The sequence below is a fragment of the Biomphalaria glabrata genome, chromosome 2 (genome assembly GCF_947242115.1).
Source record: "Biomphalaria glabrata chromosome 2, xgBioGlab47.1, whole genome shotgun sequence".
NCBI classification, from domain to species: Eukaryota; Metazoa; Mollusca; class Gastropoda; family Planorbidae; genus Biomphalaria; species Biomphalaria glabrata.
Window position 1 is genome coordinate 19,980,046 of NC_074712.1, and position 19,963 is coordinate 20,000,008.

The 19,963-nt window shown below is 38.2% G+C and overlaps 1 protein-coding gene across 1 annotated transcript in view; it reads right to left on the reverse strand.

Moving 5' to 3' along the window:
* Positions 1 to 19,963, reverse strand: part of LOC106055551 (voltage-dependent calcium channel gamma-5 subunit-like) — a 121,144-nt gene that overhangs the window by 92,447 nt on the left and 8,734 nt on the right. The window contains exon 2 of the mRNA XM_056019606.1: positions 1,742 to 2,123. Within this exon, the coding sequence (XP_055875581.1) occupies positions 1,742 to 2,084 (343 nt within the window). The 5' untranslated portion in view covers positions 2,085 to 2,123. The remainder of the gene's footprint in view (positions 1 to 1,741; positions 2,124 to 19,963) is intronic.

Sequence of the window (19,963 nt, forward strand, 5' to 3'; positions counted from 1 at the left end):
GATCCTCGAAATAAAGAATCACCCTTTGTGTCAGGATTTTGTGATTTTACCATCACAAAAGAGATACAAGACACCGATAGCAAAGACAAACAGACACAAACACTCTTTTGTTCCCCTGGCAATCAAATCATTAAATAAGAACAATCTGGTATAAACTTTGTCACATGTAAATTATGAGTGCGTCTGGTGTGAATGTACACTTTGGTTTCTTATAGTTATAATGTTTTTTGTTTGGTGTAATGCACAAATTGTAAGACAAATTTCCTTACGGATAATAAAGATTATTATTATTATTATTATTATTATTATTATTATTATATTATATAAAGTCATATAAACTAAGACTTCTTGAACATCATAACTTATGTATATAAAGTCATATAAACTAAGACTTCTTGAACGCTTTCACCATAGCTGTATGCTTTTCAATAGACCGCACGAATGCTGATATGTGGAGTGTAAAGGACCTACTTAATGTCCGACAAGTAAGCTAGGCAAGGCACATAGGTCAAAGACGATCTTTTTGGTGAGCTGAAAGGTGGTTGGCGTAACAGATGTGTCCCCCTAAAACGCTTTAAAGATCAGCTTAGGCGACGGACTGTTTGAACTGACATAAAAGAGAGCACCTGACAGCCGGCGGCTTCCGAACGAGACAGCTGGAGATCTCTTGCAAAGATCGCGCCATACAATTTTGAGACCAAAAAGAAAAGTATGTCCGAGGACAGACGTAGACGGCAAAAAGGACCTAAACGACCAACGATAGACAACGTTTATCTCAGCAGAGGATGTGGCAAGTGAGTAGGTCAAAGCTAGGACTGCGTAGACACGTACAATGATGCTCTCCTTTCATCTCCAGACTTAAAGACATCTCCTTATTATACATTGTAACACGTTTTTCATGAATCCAAGATTGTTTTATTATCTTCACATATTATAGCTTTGTATACATGGCAGAAACACTATAAATAGTTAGTATGTGGTGTATCCGGTGAACAGACTAAAGGAAGTGGCGATAAACTAGGCTCTTTTTTTTTTTTAAAGTAAATGATATTTTTGTGTGTTCGCTTATAAGAACAGCGGGATCAAATGTTCTAAGCTCATCCGTTTGTTGCACAAAACAATTTGACCATGAAGGAAACATTAGACATCCACTCTCTGACTTCAAACTGATCTAAAACTAAATGGTCAACAAACTAGCGGGAATCAAGGAGGTTAAATATGAACATTAACTGCCAGGCATTGAGTGTTGAACTTAGAGCTCAATTCTTGTTTATTATGTAGGTGCCAAATGAGGTTCATTTTAGCGACCTTGACATTGTTTAGTTTATTGTGAACATCTCTCAATAAGTTTACTTCGTGTAAGCAGCTTTAGTATTCTTCCTAAGGCATAAACGACCTAGCTGTATAAATAGGGCGTATGGGAAGCGTGGTCGTGAGGCTAGGTACTCTTGAACTTGGCTTGGTTACATATGAAGGGGACTCGACGTTTGACTTACGACTCGAGCAGAGTTGTGTTTACTGAGCGCCTAAAGGAAGCAAGGAAAGCCTTCTCCACCACTGGTCCACAAATGGGATTAAAACAAAGCGCTCTGAGCATGCTATAAGATGAAAATAGTGCTATATGGTAGTTATAATTTCTAAAGAGAAAAACATATTCATGCCACAGTTCGTGTTAACTGTGTTTGGTATCTGGAAAGATAAGAGTGTACACAAAAAAGCTAGATTCAACTAAAAGACTCACCATATTTGCACCGTCTCCAAAGACCCGAATAAACACACTTATATTTCGCTCCGACTGTTTTATTCCCTGGGGTCTCTTTGGCCTTTTCTTTGGTGAAGAGCCAATAATCCGTGGCCACTGAGATACTGAGAAGGCCGAAAGCGGCGCAGGCGCAGACGCTGGTCATGACCGTGAGGAGCCGACGTTTGGTGCAACAATCCATTGTTATCTCCCCTCCTGTCCCCCAGGCAGGCTGGAGATGTCGTCTGCCTTGAAAGATGTGTCCCACTTTTGGAGGAGATACTGCAAACGGGAGAGCATGGATGCTGAACAACAGGGCAACGCGGATCACGAAAGGGGGCATAAGTCGATGTGACCGTAGTGTTTACGTGAGTTCAGGGCCCTGGTTAGAAAAAAAAATAGTAACACAAAATTTAAAAAGTTGAAACAATATTTTTTTTCCTAATGATCAAATTTTCTAAATTATTCTTATTAATGCATACATTATTATTATTTTTTTTTTTTTTTTTTGGGCATCACAATTTATCACAATTTGGCCAGGTGTTCGCCTTGAGACCAGTTAGACCAGCTCTGGATACACCTGGACAACGACGACAAATTGGTAAACTGACCAATGTCTATCTTTTGATTTCTCAGCCAAACATCAAATAAAACCCTAAAACTTGCGCCAATGGAACAAAACAAAATGAATAGAAAAAAAACTAAAGCAAGTAAATAAAATAAAAATACTAACAACAATCGATTTCAGTTGATAGTCATTATGGACAGAACAGACCAATCATACACACTATAGACTAGTATAGACAAAGCATTGACGATAACAAGCCAAATATAAAAAAAAATATTTAAAAAAAAAAGTTTATCCAGGGAAAGAACTCCGCACTTATAACTATATCTCTCAATAATGTACAATTATTCGATATCAAACAAAATTAAATTACTAATAATTATTTGACTAATTCATTAATTCATTAATTGATTAATGTTTTGTTAGGTACAATAAACAAAATTTCTTAAAGTTTGAACTTGATCCGAGATTGGGTGTGGGAGATATTACCAGTTAGACAGACAGACAGACAGACAGCGTTGGTTTAAGCTTTATAAATATTCCCTAACGAGAAAAAAAGGGAAATATTGATAAAACAGATACACTATGGATAAAACTGGACACACCATCGCCCAAGCCTGAACATGATACAGACAAAGTATCAATAAAACAAAGACACTATGGACACTAGGGACAAAACATGGACAACACATAGTCATTTTGGACAAATAAAGAACAAAATTAGAATCAAAATTAGAATGAATGTCGTGGGCAACTATTATCGAAATGTATTTCTTACCAAAACGTGAAATGGTAACTTTTACACATAATTTCCGTTTGTAAGACTACATTTATACTAGACACTAGCCAGAAATATTTGGATAAAAAGTCTAACTTGAAAAAAAGTCCTTCATTTAAGTTCTTCAGGACAATGTATATATTACTGTAGCTCAGTGGTTCTCAAACTTTTTTGGACATTGGGAACCCTTTATATAGTTAAAACTTGCCCAACAGACCCCTACATTTGTGATGAGGTTCATAAAGACACCGACTCTACGTTCTACCAAATAGAAAGCAGTCAGCAGCTTCTAGACATTGACTCTACGTTCTACCAAATAGAAAGCAGTCAGCAGCTTCTAGACATTGACTCTACGTTCTACCAAATAGAAAGCAGTCAGCAGCTTCTAGACATTGACTCTACGTTCTACCAAATAGAAAGCAGCCAGCAGCTTCTAGACATTGACCCATAATGCGGGACGTAACATTGGAATCTGTTTTTTGGTAACCAGAATTTGTTGTGGTCTCCTTGTTGACAGGGCGGCCTTAGGACGATTTGACGTTAGGTCGATTTGACCGATTGATCCAAATTGAGCCCCATTTTAATTGCTTCCTATGCATCTTGTATAATAAATGTTAATACAATGATCTAATTAATAGAAATAGTTGCTAGTGTAAAAAAAACAAATTGAATTGAAGAGGAACCTCGCAATTATGCATCCATTTAATTGGGCCCCGATATTTGTAAGGCCGGTCTTGCTTGTTGAAACATTGTCAGAAATTCCTCGTTTGTGGATATTTCAATAAGCTGCTCCAGTATTAGAATGAATTGATCTATGAGTGGGATTGGGAGTTTTTCCACGCGCCTTGTACATATTAAACAGTAGTAAAGGGCGAGTTGATGACTATTCAAGCTATTAGATTGTATACACTGGCTTTTAGCGAAGAAGTTATTTTAATTGAATACAATTTTCATCTTTCTGCAGACGCCCTATGACCGTCTTGAGAACCCCTCAGGGTCCGCGAACCCAGTCTGAGAACCACTGCTGTAGCTAATTTGGATGTTAAGATGCCAATTCAATGACCAACTAGCCACCTGTCGCCACCCCCTCTCCCCCAGTTCATGTCATATGGTGCATGGTGTTGAGACATTTAGAATCTGAAGATAACATCGAGACTCGAACTGGAGAGCATCAGTTCATCTCAACACATCCGGCATGGAAATCGAGTAATATTTTGTACAAGCTTTAATGTGTATATGAGTCGTGTGTGTAGTGTGTGTGTGGAGGGGGGAGAGATACTTTGGAAAGCAATGTTTTATCTCCAGGTAATGGTTCCAGACATGTCAACAGTCTCCCCACCAAGTGTTCAACTAGGGCATAACGATACAACAAAAGACCAAACTCTACATGCAAAAAGTCATCCTGGCTTGTCTGGTCTAGTATGGGGTCATGTCTGGTCTAGTATGGGGTCATGTCTGGTCTAGGATGGGGTCATGTCGAGGCGGTTTAATCTTGGTGAGGTCACGCTGGGCAGTCTGCAATGTCTTATTGAGTAGTGAAAACTGGGTTGAAGTCAAAGTCACCAGTGGCGTTGTGGGTAAGTAGGTCCTAGTTCTCGGATCCTATACCTCCACCACATCTCTCACATCTTCTGTTTATAAAATGTTACGTTCCCTACATTAATTCGTCTAATATTGTGTGTTATTCCCCTTTTAGATATAGTGTATGAAGAGTTATGCCCATACAAACGGGACACAGTCTGAGAACCAAAATGGCTGAATAAAGAATCTTATTTACATGTTGACATTATGAAAGTATTGTTCGTTCAATTCAAGTGTCTATTGGAACACCTTCGAAATTCTAGTGCAGTGTCTCCCAAACATTTTCAATAACGGAATCACTTTGCACATTCCAAGTATTTAGCGGAACACTTTGCACATTCCGAGTATTTAGCGGAACACTTTGCACATTCTGAATAGCTAACTTTACATTCACTTTCACCTATCCTTTGATCTGCTGGACCTTCGGGGCACCACACAGGATTTGTCAACCTTCTTTCTCCATTCTTCTTCTACTGGAATAATTAACTAGTAGGCAACCACGTGAATTAATCTCTCTAATAAATAAACAAAGTGTTCCCCTGGCCTAACTGATGTCTTATAATGAATCTAATTGATCTAATTGTTTTTTAAAGGGTCGATTTCTTATTCAAAGCCTAAAAAAAAAAAAAAAAAAAACATTTCGGTAAAAAATAAATTCCTTTAGTTTTGTGTTCCATTGTACTTTTACGTCGTTCCAGTTCCCGCGATAATACAGAACTTAGCAACCATTGAAAAAAAATTTTTTTTGGACCAAAAATCAAAAACCATTTGCATAAATGTGTTTAAAAAAATGGTGAATAGATATCACCCTTACTAAAAGGCCTCCAGTGTTTGTTACTATTAATAGTGAATAGTTGTAAAAATGGTGTATTATTATGAAAAAAACTGCTTGCATAATTGATTTAAAAATTAGGTTTTTTCGCTTTCAGAAAAGAAAAAAGTAGCCGTGGCATCAGAACTTTGAATGATCTAAAATATTATGATGTCCGATTTTCATTTTCTCTTCTAGTTTCTGAGATCTAAACGGGACGGACGGACAGACAGGCCACACAAAACTGATAGGGTCTTTTCCCATTTCGGGAGCCGCTAAAAATGGCTGGAAACTGGACGGATATTTCGAAAATGGCTCTGACGATTTTCCTAGAAATTTGACAGTTTCTGTAAATTTTTTGGGAAAAATAATATCTAGTTGCCACACAGTGAAAACTCTGGTTTGACCGATATCATTTTTCAAAATATCTTAAGATTAAATTTAGTTTAAGTCTTCTTATTTTGACCACGATTTCAGTGGGAATACCCGCACTCGCGGGAAAGCTTTCTTTGTATTCAGTAGAGCGTTGACTAAATATAGCTCGTCCATCGTGGTTCGATGATGACCACTTTGTCATCCAGGGGGCTGAGGGCTTTGCACTGGGGTTTTATGCCTCCTGATGTGGCTGGTATGACCCTTGTGAGCCCGGAATGTTCGGCTGCACACTGGGCAGGTTATACCAGCTGGAGCTAGTGTCATTGGCCTTGCTTTTCTTCTCTGGTGTTTTTCTTCTGCCATTTTGCGCAGCGTCTTATGTAGAAATCAGTTACCAGACTGTTAATAGAAGAATGTGTGTGTGTAAAACTCACTGGAAAGATTCCTTACAACATTAGAAGAAATAAATAGATTGAGAAATGGTCGACCAGCATCTGCTTCATAAAATAGAAATTGATACAAAATGTTTTTACATGTTGAAGTTTATGATTAGTTTCTGAACAATTATAGTAACAAAATGAATATAGAATAATAATTTAAAAAAATAACTACGATTTTCATTTTTTTTTAAAATAATATTAGAAACAATGTTGCAGATAGGATTGCATGAGTGAAGGCTTGAAACCACAAGATGTGAAGATAGATAAATATCACTATTATTATTGTACTAGCAATTTTCATAACCATTGAATGAATTGGTTGTAATGAAGTTATGATTCAGTGTGCACCTGGCGCAATGATTGTACGTTAGCGAATCCCATTTCATTCTCACTATATATAACTAACTAATTGGAATAACTAATTTATTTGAATAGCTAATTTCACCGTCACTCATTGTTCTTAAGTCTTTACATGTAGGAAGGAGTGGTGGCAAGTGTCTGTCAGGGCTCGGTACCCAAGTGAGCCTGATTCACAAATACACAGTGTTCACTAGAGGGGGGGAGGGGAGGGGCATAGAGAAAAAAAAAACGAAGCTGGAAAAAAGACAAACCAAAAGGTCATAATGACCAAACAAAATGTAGGACTACTTCAATGTAGGACTACTTCAATGTAGGACTACTTCAATGTAGGACTACTTCAGTGTAGGACTACTTCAATGTAGGACTACTTCAATGTAGGACTACTTCAATGTAGGACTACTTCAGTGTAGGACTACTTCAATGTAGGACTACTTCAATGTAGGACTACTTCAATGTAGGACTACTTCAATGTAGGACTACTTCAATGTAGGACTACTTCAATGTAGGACTACTTCAGTGTAGGACTACTTCAATGTAGGACTACTTCAATGTAGGACTACTTCAATGTAGGACTACTTCAATGTAGGACTACTTCAGTGTAGGACTACTTCAATGTAGGACTATTTAACTATTTTTTACCAGACTCATTTTTTTAAAAATATAAGACAGCCACGCTACTTAAAGAGTTTCTATACCAATCTAATTATATACATGTGTGACGTGTGTCTATTTCCTTGGCACAATGAATGTGAGACATGTGACAAACTCCCAGTAAAGTGCATTGTAAAAGTAGCTGTATGACCACTGTTTCTCATTAGCGATCTCAAAGACCTGCTCGGACATAATTTCTCCATTCGTCTGCGCTTCCTGGGATTGTCTGGGGGTTTGCAAAACCATGTGACCGGAAATATTCAATCAGGCGTGGGATTTTTGTTGCCAATGGTGGCTTCACAAGCATCAAAAGGGGAAAAAATGCAATATTGTCCATGCAGAGTGTATGTGTGTGTTCTGTGGGTGTATGTGATGTGTGTGTGTGTAAATGCGTTAAAGGTTAATTAAAAGCTGGTTTGTTTTAAACATTCAGTTCTTGTTGGCAGAATGACGCATGCAGCGCTGGCCCAGACCTACATATTTTAACATCACAAGGAAAGTGTCCCTAGCGAAACGCTTTGAATTGGTGTGGAGACTGTGGTGTCTATTTAGTGACTCGGTTACAATGTCAATCATATATTAATATACATTCGTTACTTGAGGTAAACTAGTCTACAAAACAAGAAACGCTTTTGTAAGCTGTTGTGTTTTAATATGTTTGACGTGTTCCTTCAGATTTATAGGTGATTAAATCCTATCCCAAACCTCACGCAGGGCAGCGGGGGATGGCAGACAGAATTCAAACCCGGGACCATCGTAACCATCTATAACAGTCCAGAGCACATTCAAGTGCTGTTCTGTAATGCAGTTTTCTTTATAACATAGAACATATTAACATTCAACTTTGATTAGACTTGTACGTATAGTGTATAGCTTGCTATTCGTGATCATAGGCTAAATCTTATTTTACAAATTATAGAGTTTATTTCAAAAGAGAAGTGTCCCCGCCTCAAAGTTCCAGAAAGTAGATTATCCTATATTCCCATTTAGTGAGATAAACGTGATACAACCAGGAGTTTTAGAGTGAATTCTACTAATTACTTCCTACGCTTATCCATGTGTCAATCTAGTCATGCATGTTAATCATTGACTAAACTTCTGCCAAGTCATTGGTTTTCCTGACTGATTCAGGCAACCCATCCCATGCTCTGATAGCACTAAGGAAGAAGAAACACTTGTTTGACTTTGTGTCCTCCCGGGTTCGCTATTCTACCTCAACGTGGCACTCGGGTGAAAACGATCATTTGAGGAAGTGATTAGGCGAAATGAACAGCAAAACAAAACTCCTGTGGGAGTGTCCAAGGGAATGCGAGAGTTTTCCCATTGCACGTTGTGGAGTTGAAAGAGAGCTTCCACGTCCCTGTCGATAATCCATGCGCCGTTCCTCAAGGGATCGTTACATTAATGGCGAGTCCTGCGCGGTTAGCTTGGTACTACATAGGAAAATGGCGGAGGTTCCCGGTATACTCGGCCTTCGGCCATGCATTCTAGTCCATGCGCCCGGAGTGCCAGATATATATATGCTTTACATAGGCATTGACTTGGATCTCTTCCAGACAGAACGTTTGTTCAAACAGGCTTACATGCCTAGAGCTCGAAGAGCCTTTGGCTCAGCTCTTTAGACAATCAAACGGTTGTGTCCTTGTATTTGTAAATTATGGTTTAGTGTTTTAGACCTGCTACTTTACTTTTTCTTCTTCTGTCTTGAGTGTCTCTAAATTTAGTGATTTTACTAATGGTCTTACTTTTATGATATCTAAATATTCGTTTGTTATAAATCTCAAGACTCAAACAATTAATACGCTCTATAACATACCAATTGCGTAATTGAAAAAAATCAATCTACAAATCTAGTGTGGTTATTCTTAAGGTCTGTAGTTACTAAAAGAATAGTGTGGAATGATGGGATGTGCTTCTCACTGATTGGTTACTTCTGCTAAAGGTCTGTGCTTTAATTGAGCGTAAAACTAACGTCACTTTTCAGCACGATCTGCCGAGTGTCTTTCTCTCTGGATTGGTAGAGAACTTCTGAAGAGCTCTGTTAGGGGGAGACAAAAAGTACAGACTTTATGATGAGTTGATTAGTGCACTTGGATTCATTCTAGAGGGTTTGTTAGTCTAATGGTGTTTGTATTGGGTGAACACGTTTGCGTCTGAGTGTCTGCTTTGGTGTTTGTATCTTTGTCTTACAAACATATGTCTTTTTTCACTAGTGTCTTGCGAAAATGTCAAAGTGTGTCTGCCTGTTTCGATTTGTGTCTTAGAAACTTTAAAAAGCTTGTCTATTTTACTTGTGTCATGTGCACATTTTGAAGTTAATATAGGCGACAATAGGCATACTCATTTAATGAAGAAATGGCAATATTTTAGAGGGCTATAAGCATCGGGTAGGATATGAACCCGGGACCATCAAGATGACTGAATGATAGTCCATACCCCATACCGCACGACCATACACACACATATACAAACCATGGATTTGTCCACTTTAAAGCAACTAGAAAACGTTTCATGGAGAATTGGTCGTGCACTAATTCAACTGACCTTGAAACACAAAAAGAAAAATTTTTTTAATGCAAAGATTAATTTTGTTAACTTGAATTTAAAGAAAGCCGAAAGAATGTTCAAGAATTATCCAAATGCTCGATTATGGAAGAGCTTAATTAGGATGAAGGAAGTAATCGAGGCCTAGTGTTGTCATCTTATTGCACTTGAAATGACTCCGAGATCAAAATGAGTTCTTGTAGAGCTTCTAAGAATTGCTCTGTCTAAGTGTAAGAATATTGGAAACAAAAAAAAAAAAAAAAAAGAAAAATTCTTGACATTTTTGATAGAAATATTTGAAACTGTTGTGTTCGTGTTTTTGTCTTACCCCTCCCCGCCCCCTCCTCTGTCTTCCATCTCCCTTTCTTCGCCCTCTTTCTTGTTTCTATTTTCTATTCTTCATTTTAACCCTTTCCCCCCACGTGCCCTTTTATCAATAACACTTATCATCAACTTTCTCCTCAATCTAGCTCTCCAGGTCTACTCTCTTTACCTCATTCCTGCACTCTTTTCTTTAAACCTATCTTCTTTACCTCAATCCTGTCTTCTTTACCTCAATCCTGTCTTCTTATCCTCAATCCTGTCTTCTTATCCTCAATCCTGTCTTCTTTACCTCAATCCTGTCTTCTTATCCTCAATCCTGTCTTCTTTACCTCAATCCTGTCTTCTTTACCTCAATCCTGTCTTCTTTACCTCAATCCTGTCTTCTTATCCTCAATCCTGTCTTCCTATCCTCAATCCTGTCTTCTTTACCTCAATCCTGTCTTCTTTACCTCAATACTGTCTTCCTATCCTCAATCATGTCTTCCTATACTCTCTTTACCTCATTCCTGCACTCTTTTCTTTAAACCTATCTTTTTTACCTCAATCCTGTCTTCTTTACCTCAATCCTGTCTTCTTATCCTCAATCCTGTCTTCTTATCCTCAATCCTGTCTTCTTTACCTCAATCCTGTCTTCTTATCCTCAATCCTGTCTTCTTATCCTCAATCCTGTCTTCTTTACCTCAATCCTGTCTTCTTTACCTTAATCCTGCCTTCTTTACCTCAACCCAGTCTTCTTTACCTCAATCCTGTCTTCTTATCCTCAATCCTGTCTTCCTATCCTCAATCCTGTCTTCTTTACCTCAATCCTGTCTTCTTTACCTCAATCCTGTCTTCCTATCCTCAATCATGTCTTCCTATCCTCAATCCTGTCTTCTTTACCTTAATCCTGCCTTCTTTACCTCAATCCTGTCTTCTTATCCTCAATCCTGTCTTCCTATACTCAATCCTGTCTTCTTATCCTCAATCCTGTCTTGCTATCCTCAATCCTGTCTTCTTATTCTCAATCCTGTCTTCCTATCCTCAATCCTGTCTTCCTATCCTCAATCCTGTCTTCTTATCCTCAATCCTGTCTTCTTATCCTCAATCCTGTCTTCCTATCCTCAATCCTGTCTTCTTATCCTCAATCCTGTCTTCTTATCCTCAATCCTGCCTTCTTTACCTCAATCCTGTCTTCCTATCCTCAATCCTGTCTTCCTATCCTTAATCCTGTCTTCTTATCCTCAATCCTGTCTTCTTATCCTCAATCCTGCCTTCTTTACCTCAATCCTGTCTTCCTATCCTCAATCCTGTCTTCCTATCCTCAATCCTGTCTTCTTATCCTCAACCCTGTCTTCTTTTCCTCAATCCTGTTTTCTTTACCTCAATCCTGTCTTCTTATCCTCAATCCTGTCTTCTTATCCTCAATCCTGTCTTCTTTACCTCAATCCTGTCTTCCTATCCTCAATCCTGTCTTCTTATCCTCAATCCTGTCTTCTTATCCTCAATCCTGTCTTCTTATCCTCAATCCTGTCTTCCTATCCTCAATCCTGTCTTCCTATCCTCAATCCTGTCTTTCTATCCTTAATCCTGTCTTCTTATCCTCAATCCTGTCTTCTTATCCACAATCCTGTCTTCTTATCCTCAATCCTGTCTTCCTATCCTAAATCCTGTCTTCCTATCCTCAATCTTGTCTTCCTATCCTCATTCCTGTCTTCTTTACCTCAACCCTGTCTTCTTTACATCAATCATGTCTTCTTTACCTCAACCCTGTCTTCTTTACCTCAATCCTGTCTTGTTTACCTCAATCCTGTCTTCTTATCCTCATTCCTGTCTTCTTTACCTCAATCCTGTCTTCTTATCCACATTCCTGTCTTCTTTACCTCAATCCTGTCTTCTTTACCTCAATCCTGTCTTCTTTACCTCAATCCTGTCTTCTTATCCTCAATCCTGTCTTCTTATCCTCAATCCTGTCTTCTTTACCTTAATCCTGCCTTCTTTACCTCAACCCTGTCTTCTTTACCTCAATCCTGTCTTCTTATCCTCAATCCTGTCTTCCTATCCTCAATCCTGTCTTCTTTACCTCAATCCTTTCTTCTTTACCTCAATCCTGTCTTCTTTACCTCAATCCTGTCTCCTTTACCTCAATCCTGTCTTCTTTACCTCAATCCTGTCTTCTTTACCTCAATCCTTTCTTCTTTACCTCAATCCTGTCTTCCTATCCTTAATCATGTCTTTCTATTCTCAATCCTGTCTTCCTATCCTCAATCCTGTCTTCTTATCCTCAATCCTGTCTTCTTATACTCAATCCTGTCTTCCTATCCTCAATACTGTCTTCCTATCCTCATTCCTGTCTTCTTTACCTCAACCCTGTCTTCCTATCCTTAATCATGTCTTTCTATTCTCAATCCTGTCTTCCTATCCTCAATCCTGTCTTCTTATCCTCAATCCTGTCTTCTTATACTCAATCCTGTCTTCCTATCCTCAATACTGTCTTCCTATCCTCATTCCTGTCTTCTTTACCTCAACCCTGTCTTCTTTAGTTCAACCCTGTCTTCTTTACATCAATCATGTCTTCTTTACCTCAACCCTGTCTTCTTTACCTCAATCCTATCTTCTTTACCTCAATCCTGTCTTGTTTACCTCAATCCTGTCTTCTTATCTTCATTCCTGTCTTCTTTACCTCAATCCTGTCTTCTTATCCTCATTCCTGTCTTCTTTACCTCAATCCTGTCTTCTTTACCTCAATCCTGCCTTCTTATTCTTATTCCTGTCTTCTTTACCTCAATCCTGTCTTCTTTACCTCAATCCTGTCTTCTTATCCTCATTCCAGTCTTCTTTACCTCAATCATGTCTTCTTCACCTCAACCCTGTCTTCTTAACCTCAATCCTGTCTTCTTTACCTCAATCCTGTCTTCTTTACCTCAACCCTGTCTTCTTTACCTCAATCCTGTCTTCTTTACCTCAATCCTGTCTTCTTTACACCAATCATGTCTTCTTTACCTCAATCCTGTCTTCTTATCCTCATTCCTGTCTTCTTTACCTCAATCATGTTATCTTTACCTCAATCCTGTCTTCTTATCCTCATTCCTGTCTTCTTTACCTCAATCATGTCTTCTTTACCTCAACCCTGTCTTCTTAACCTCAATCCTGTCTTCTTTACCTCAATCCTGTCTTCTTTACCTCAACCCTATCTTCTTTACCTCAATCCTGTCTTCTTTACCTCAATCCTGTCTTCTTATCCTCATTCCTGTCTTCTTTACCTCAATCATGTCTTCTTATCCTCATTCCTGTCTTCTTTACCTCAATCCTGTCTTCTTATCCTTTTTCCTGTCTTCTTTACCTCAATCTTGTCTTCTTATCCTCATTCCTGTCTTCTTTACCTCAATCATGTCTTCTTATCCTCATTCCTGTCTTCTTTACCTCAATCCTGTCTTCTTATCCTCATTCTTGTCTTCTTTACCTTAATCATGTCTTCTTTACCTCAATCCTGTCTTCTTATCTTCAATCCTGTCTTCTTTACCTCAATCCTGTCTTCTTATCCTCATTCCTGTCTTCTTTACTCAATCCTGTCTTCCTATCCTCAATCATGTCTTCTTATCCTCATTCCTGTCTTCTTATCCTCAATCCTTTGGCTATACATCTAGTCAAATTCTATATTTATTAGTAGAGAGTCAGACTCGGAATGGGAGGGTGTGCACATACAGCGACCTCGCAGGGACTTGGTCTTGAAAGATACCTCGCCAATTGTTTAAACCTAAATATTCAGTAAACGATAGAAGTCAAGAATGGGGTCTCCATTGGCAATCGGTACAGGGCCTCGACATTCCAAAGTTTACTCTCGATAGGGTACATTATAACAGTAGTGTTGTAACCCTATTGGCCACACGATAGGGTCAACTGAGAACGAACAGCTGACACGTGACAAAGGACAGTAATACAGTTTAGCCTGCTATATCGATGGACAAGGGACAGTACTGATATGAACTTTGCACGTAAATATGACCCGTGTTATGGTCATGTGACGAGAAGCCTTCATGGACGAGAGACAAAAAGGACTGCGAGGAGACTGGCTGTTAGTCGGCCATGAAGTCGGTCCTGGTGGAGTCCTCGACTAAAACGTACAAGTCCAGGCTAGAGAGAAGGTAGAGTGCAGTACTGTGTTGTACAGTGTCAAATTTGTGGTAGTTTATTGTGTTGCCAATTAGTCGTATTCGCTATTTTTATTTACTCATTATTAGGACCTGATTATTTGAAACTCTTGTTGTCAAGTTCTTGAGTTTGATGTGTGAGTTGAGCAGTTGTTTACAGAAGGCCTGATTAGGAGAGAAAAAATCGTAACAGTAGGTTTATTTTTTAAATAGGTTTCAGCCGCTCCTTTAGAAACGAAGATTCTATGTCATAGACCAAACCTCCTGTAGGGCGACAGGAGAGACTGACAAGGTTCAAACTCTGGATCATGGCGACTTCAGTCCGAAGCGCATATCACAGACAGTGAGAGGCAAAAAACGTATGTATCAATAGATGCTTTTTTGTCATTAAAATGTAGAGATAAAAAAGGAGAAGGTGGTTTTTATTCCTTAGCTCTTGTTAGCATCCCACTTCTGACACCACCATAGAAAATAAAAGCACGATAATGATCTTTTAAAAAACAATGCTTTTCGGAAGTAAAAAATATATTAATATATTGTGTAAGGGTAATTAAAAACTTTAATGGACTCGTGGCTGTATTGGAAATCGCAGCTTGTGTAATTAAGGATTTATTTCTGTAATCTAAGGTGATTCTTAAAATAAGGCTTTTACGATTTCTTGTTGTTTATTTTTATTACAGAGCGTATGGTGCGACATAATCTTTGGGGAACAGTACCAGGAAAAAGAAGAAGAGGCAGACAGAGAAAGCGATGAGAAGACAACAAAAAGAATTGACGGGCCTGCCATTGAAAGAGAATCTCTTCGAAGCAAAAGTCAGAGAAGAATAGAGAAAGACGGTACAGGAGTGATGCTCCAACGATTCAACACACTACATTACAACCACGTGTTTTTAAAAAGTGAGAAACAGAAAGTTGGTAGAGTTGTCACTTTATCAAAATAAAACAGGATTACAAAGGATTACTCAGAGGCGGCCCCCCCCCCATCGAATTCACCAATGGACCAGGAATAGTCATGCCACAGTCTTGTTTTGATCGTTGAAATTAAAAAATTTAAAAATCATTGGGCACTAAAATAATAATAAGAATAATAATAAGAAGAAGAACTCTAAACTCTGCCTCCCTTTATAAATATATTGGAAAAAAACAGAATGCCACGATAAACCATAACAAAATTAAAAGAGGAGTTTCTTGGCAAATACAAGCAGAGAGTAAATAAAATTCTCAACACAAAACTGTCTGGCAGTAACCTCATGACGGCAATAAATAGCTGGGCCGTCCCAGTGCTCCTCTACACTAACACATCCAATCAAATGGGCAGACACCGATCTACATGACATTGACAGACTCACGAGGAAATTATTAACCAAATTCCGATGTTTACACCCCAAGTCCTCCACCATAAGGCCATACCTGCCCCGGAAGGAGGGAGGCCGTGGATTGCAGAATATCTTCAAACTGTGTAAGACGCAAGTTTCCAAAATACGATCAAAACTGCACGCATCCAGCAATGAACTAGTTTCCTTCCTACGCAAATACGACTATGATGCAACCCCTGTGAACCTAAACAATGTTGATGTTAATGTCGGTTTGGACGACGTCGGGCATGAGATTCGTCAATGGGAAGAAAAAACACTCCACGGAAAATTCCCGGCTTTATTAGATGGGGACAACATTGACAAGGCTGCTTCCTTAGCATGGCTCAAAGCAGGTCATCTTTACCCTGAAACTGAAGGCTTTGTCACAGTAATACAGGACAGAGTAATTAGAACAAAAAATTACGAGAAACATATCCTAAAACTCAATATTGTTGACAAATGCTGAAAATGTGGAAATGTGGGTGAATCAATTGAACACATAATGGCAGGATGTTCAGCCCTATCGGAAACTGCTTACCTAGGTCGCCATAACCAAGTTGCAAAGCTAATACACCACCACTTGGCTTTGACACACAATTTGATCGGTAAGGATACTCCTCCTTATTACAAATACTCACCACAAGAGGTTCTCGAGTCTACGGATCATCTACTCCTTCTTCTTCTTCGTTCTCATTGTTATGTTGGAGTGTTCAGATTACTAGACCAATACATGAGATGAACTGCGCAGTGGTTTCCAAATCAGGGAGCTCTCCATATAGTTTTCTTTCTATTGGGGTGTTTTGGGGCCAGTGTCTTGTACGAGCCTCTTGGTATAGAGAGCAGTTTTGGAGGACGTGGTCGGCATTCTCTGGTGATACTCCACATGGGCAGATTTCACTGATTCTAACTTTGAGCTTCCGGTACATGTGTTGTCGCATTCTGTTGTGTCCGGTCCTGAGTCGAAAGATTAGACGTTGGTCTTGTCGGGATAGCTCATAGTAAGTTTCTACTGGGATAGGCCTATTTTGACTGACAAAACGGTAGATTTTAATCGCCCTGATTTGCTGCTCATCGATAAAGAAGAAAAAGCCGCTACCATTATTGACATCGCCGTACCACTATCTCAAATTTAAAAACAACTGAGCTGGAAAAACAACGAAAATATGGGAACCTTGGCTTGGAGATTATACGTTTTTGGAAATTATCTAAAACAACAAGTTACCCCATTGTTATATCAAACGAGGGGATAATAACAACTGACCTCACAGATACATTCAAGGCCCTTGGCATTCCTAGGAACATTCTCGTTGCCTGTCAGAGGGCGGTACTTCTGCAGACCTGTCACATCACCAGAAAATTCCTCGGTGGAAATTGATAAAAGGACTACGATGAATTTTGTCTCCCTTTATTATTATTATTATTATAGCTTTTATCTAGCGCTACTTTCATGCTTATAGCATGCTCAGAGCGCTTTTGGTCCAATCTCATTTGTGGACCATTGGGGGGGAGGGGGTATCTAGGAGTTGGTTTTCTGTGCTGCCTTTAGCAGCTCAGTAAACGCAACTCTGCCCGAGTCGGGTGTCGAACCTCGAGCCCCCTTCTAGGTAGCCAAGACAAGCCAAGTTCAAGCGCACTTAGCCTCTCGACCACGCTTCCCACCTTTAACGAAACTCGACCCTGGCGTCGCCAGAGAATGAAAACTCGTTCTTTTCTAACATAATAATAATAATTAAATTAATTTTTCTCTTTTAAAGTATAAATCTTTCAAAATGAATTTTTATCAAACACAAGTACTATTTCAATTACAAGTTTTTTTTTGTTTTTTTTAATGTATTCATTAAGTAAAGTTCACTTTCAAAGCTATAGGTCAGATAATGTAAAGGGCATCTGTTTCTATGGCCCATGGTTAACGAGGGTGTCATATGGCCAGCATAACGACCAACCACCTTTACTTTTCTCCAACTAATGTTAGGTACCCTTTAGAGCTGGGTGGACTCAGAGGCGCCCTGAAGACCCCGAATGTCTTCACCAGGATTCGAATCCCGGACCCCCAGATCGGAAGCCAAGCGCTTTAACACTCAGCCACCGAGCCTCCATATATTCATTTAGCGTACACTTATATTTGTTTAAAAGAATAATTATTAACCTTATACATGCAATAAAGAGAAACTAAAAAAAAAAGATTTTTTCTTCTTACAAAATTGGATAAATTGGCAACACGAAAAACAACAACAACAACAACAACTCTATTCTTGACCTACTTTATGTAGTGAGCTAGAAATGATTTGGTTCACTCAAATTAAAACTTTTCCATTCGCAAATAAAAATTAATATCTCCCCCTTCATTTGTCATACAAACTAGATCTAGAACTAGACTCTAGAACTAGATCTATAACTAGATTATAGATCTATAACTAGATCTAGATCTAGAATCTAGACTAGATCTAGAATCTAGACTAGATCTAGAATCTAGACTAGATCTAGAATCTTTATATAGAATCTAGATCTAGACTAGAATTTGTATGACTTTACATGTTTAATCTTAAAATTACTAGACTTACGCCAGGAATAGTTATGATCAGGAAAAGTAGGCCTTTTGATAATGTGTAGGCCTAACGGTGTACTATGCTGTTCGTATCCGATTCACTTCTTAATTTGATAGGCCTAGGCCTACTACATTTTACATAATAAATAAATCTGTACCCCTGTAGAAGATAAGTTATTGCCTGAATAATTATACTTTTTTCAAATTATTAATACATTTATAATCTATCCATCTCTCTCTCTCTCTCTCTGTATATATATTATAAATATATTTAGATCTGAGCTCTATTTAGTCTTATTTAGACTGTCAAATGTATAATGTTGATATGTCAAAACTGCTCGCTATAAAAGTAATTTGCATATATGTAGTCTACAACTACTATGCGTATTGTATTAAAATTCTTTTATAAAAACAATATTTCAATCAGTATTTCATTACATGAGTTAGTTAATAAATAGAAAATATATTTTATAATAATACAATGATATTTTTTCCATTGTGACCTTACATACTGAATTATATTTTTTTTATTTATTTATTCCATTTTATTTTTTTTTATATACCAGTGCGCAACTCTATAATTTAAGCTTGAGTTATTAGAAGAATTCTGTGACTTTAAAAAAAAAAATTATCTCCCCTGAAGTTTTTAATTTAAAAGTGATGTATTTTTTTTTTAAATTTAAAAAAAATCTGCTTGCATAGATATTTGGTTCACTTTCGGAAAATAAAAAAGTAGCCGTTGCATTAGAACTTTGAATGATCTAATTCTAAAATATTATGATGTCCGATTTTCATTTTCTCTTCTAGCTTCTGAGATCTAAACGGGATGGACGGACGGACGGACAGACTACACAAAACTAATAGCGTCTATTCCTCTTTCGGGGGCCGCTAAAAAGTAATAAAATACTAATAAAATCCAAGGGCTCTATGGAAATTCAAGTAAAACATCCAGTTCTAGAAATGTCTAAGAAAAATGTTTGTCTCAAGTACAATACAGCTGGTCGCTAGTTAATGGCGAACTCTCTTGAGTTCGGGGCAAAGTCAACAGGCTAATGTAAGGAGACACAGCTACTCAATGCTTGGACGGTCATAGTGATTCTGTTTGTAGCGAGGGACGTTGCGAACAGCCATATCTTCGTCTCCCCCCCCCCATCCCACCACAAAACTCAAAGACTTTTCCCTAGAGATTTGATGACAGCCGACCCCAGACGAAGTGGATGTGGTTGACTCAGGAAGAAAATTGCTTTGGCGACGGGCTGCTTCCACGCGTGGACACGGCTCCGTGGAGTTCTTGTCCAAATAGCCACAAAGACTGTAACGCCTAGATTCAGAGTTTGCAGCTGCCACAGCGTTTACTCTTTGGATAAGTCAAATAAGTTTTAATTATCTTCTGAATTCTTTTGAGATTAAAACCATCTACTCCAGGAGTTGAAATATCTCACAAACCCTTTCAGAAAATTAAAAAAAAAAATTAGTTTTGATTAACGATTTGATTAAAATAAAAACAAATTGCATTCGTTTTGATTAAATTTTAAAGATTTTTAGAGAATTCCTCATTTTGTGATTATTATCAAAATGAAAAGTTAATTTGCAACTGTAGCAAAGCATAATTTTTCCATTTTCAGTAAATTAAATCTTTCATTTGATATAGCTAATACTTCTTATTTACTATTGGAAACGTTCCTCTTTAGGGCATCATCTGATACTAGATCTTCCTCAAGACATGTTCCTCTTTAGGGCATCATCTGATTCTAGATCTTTCT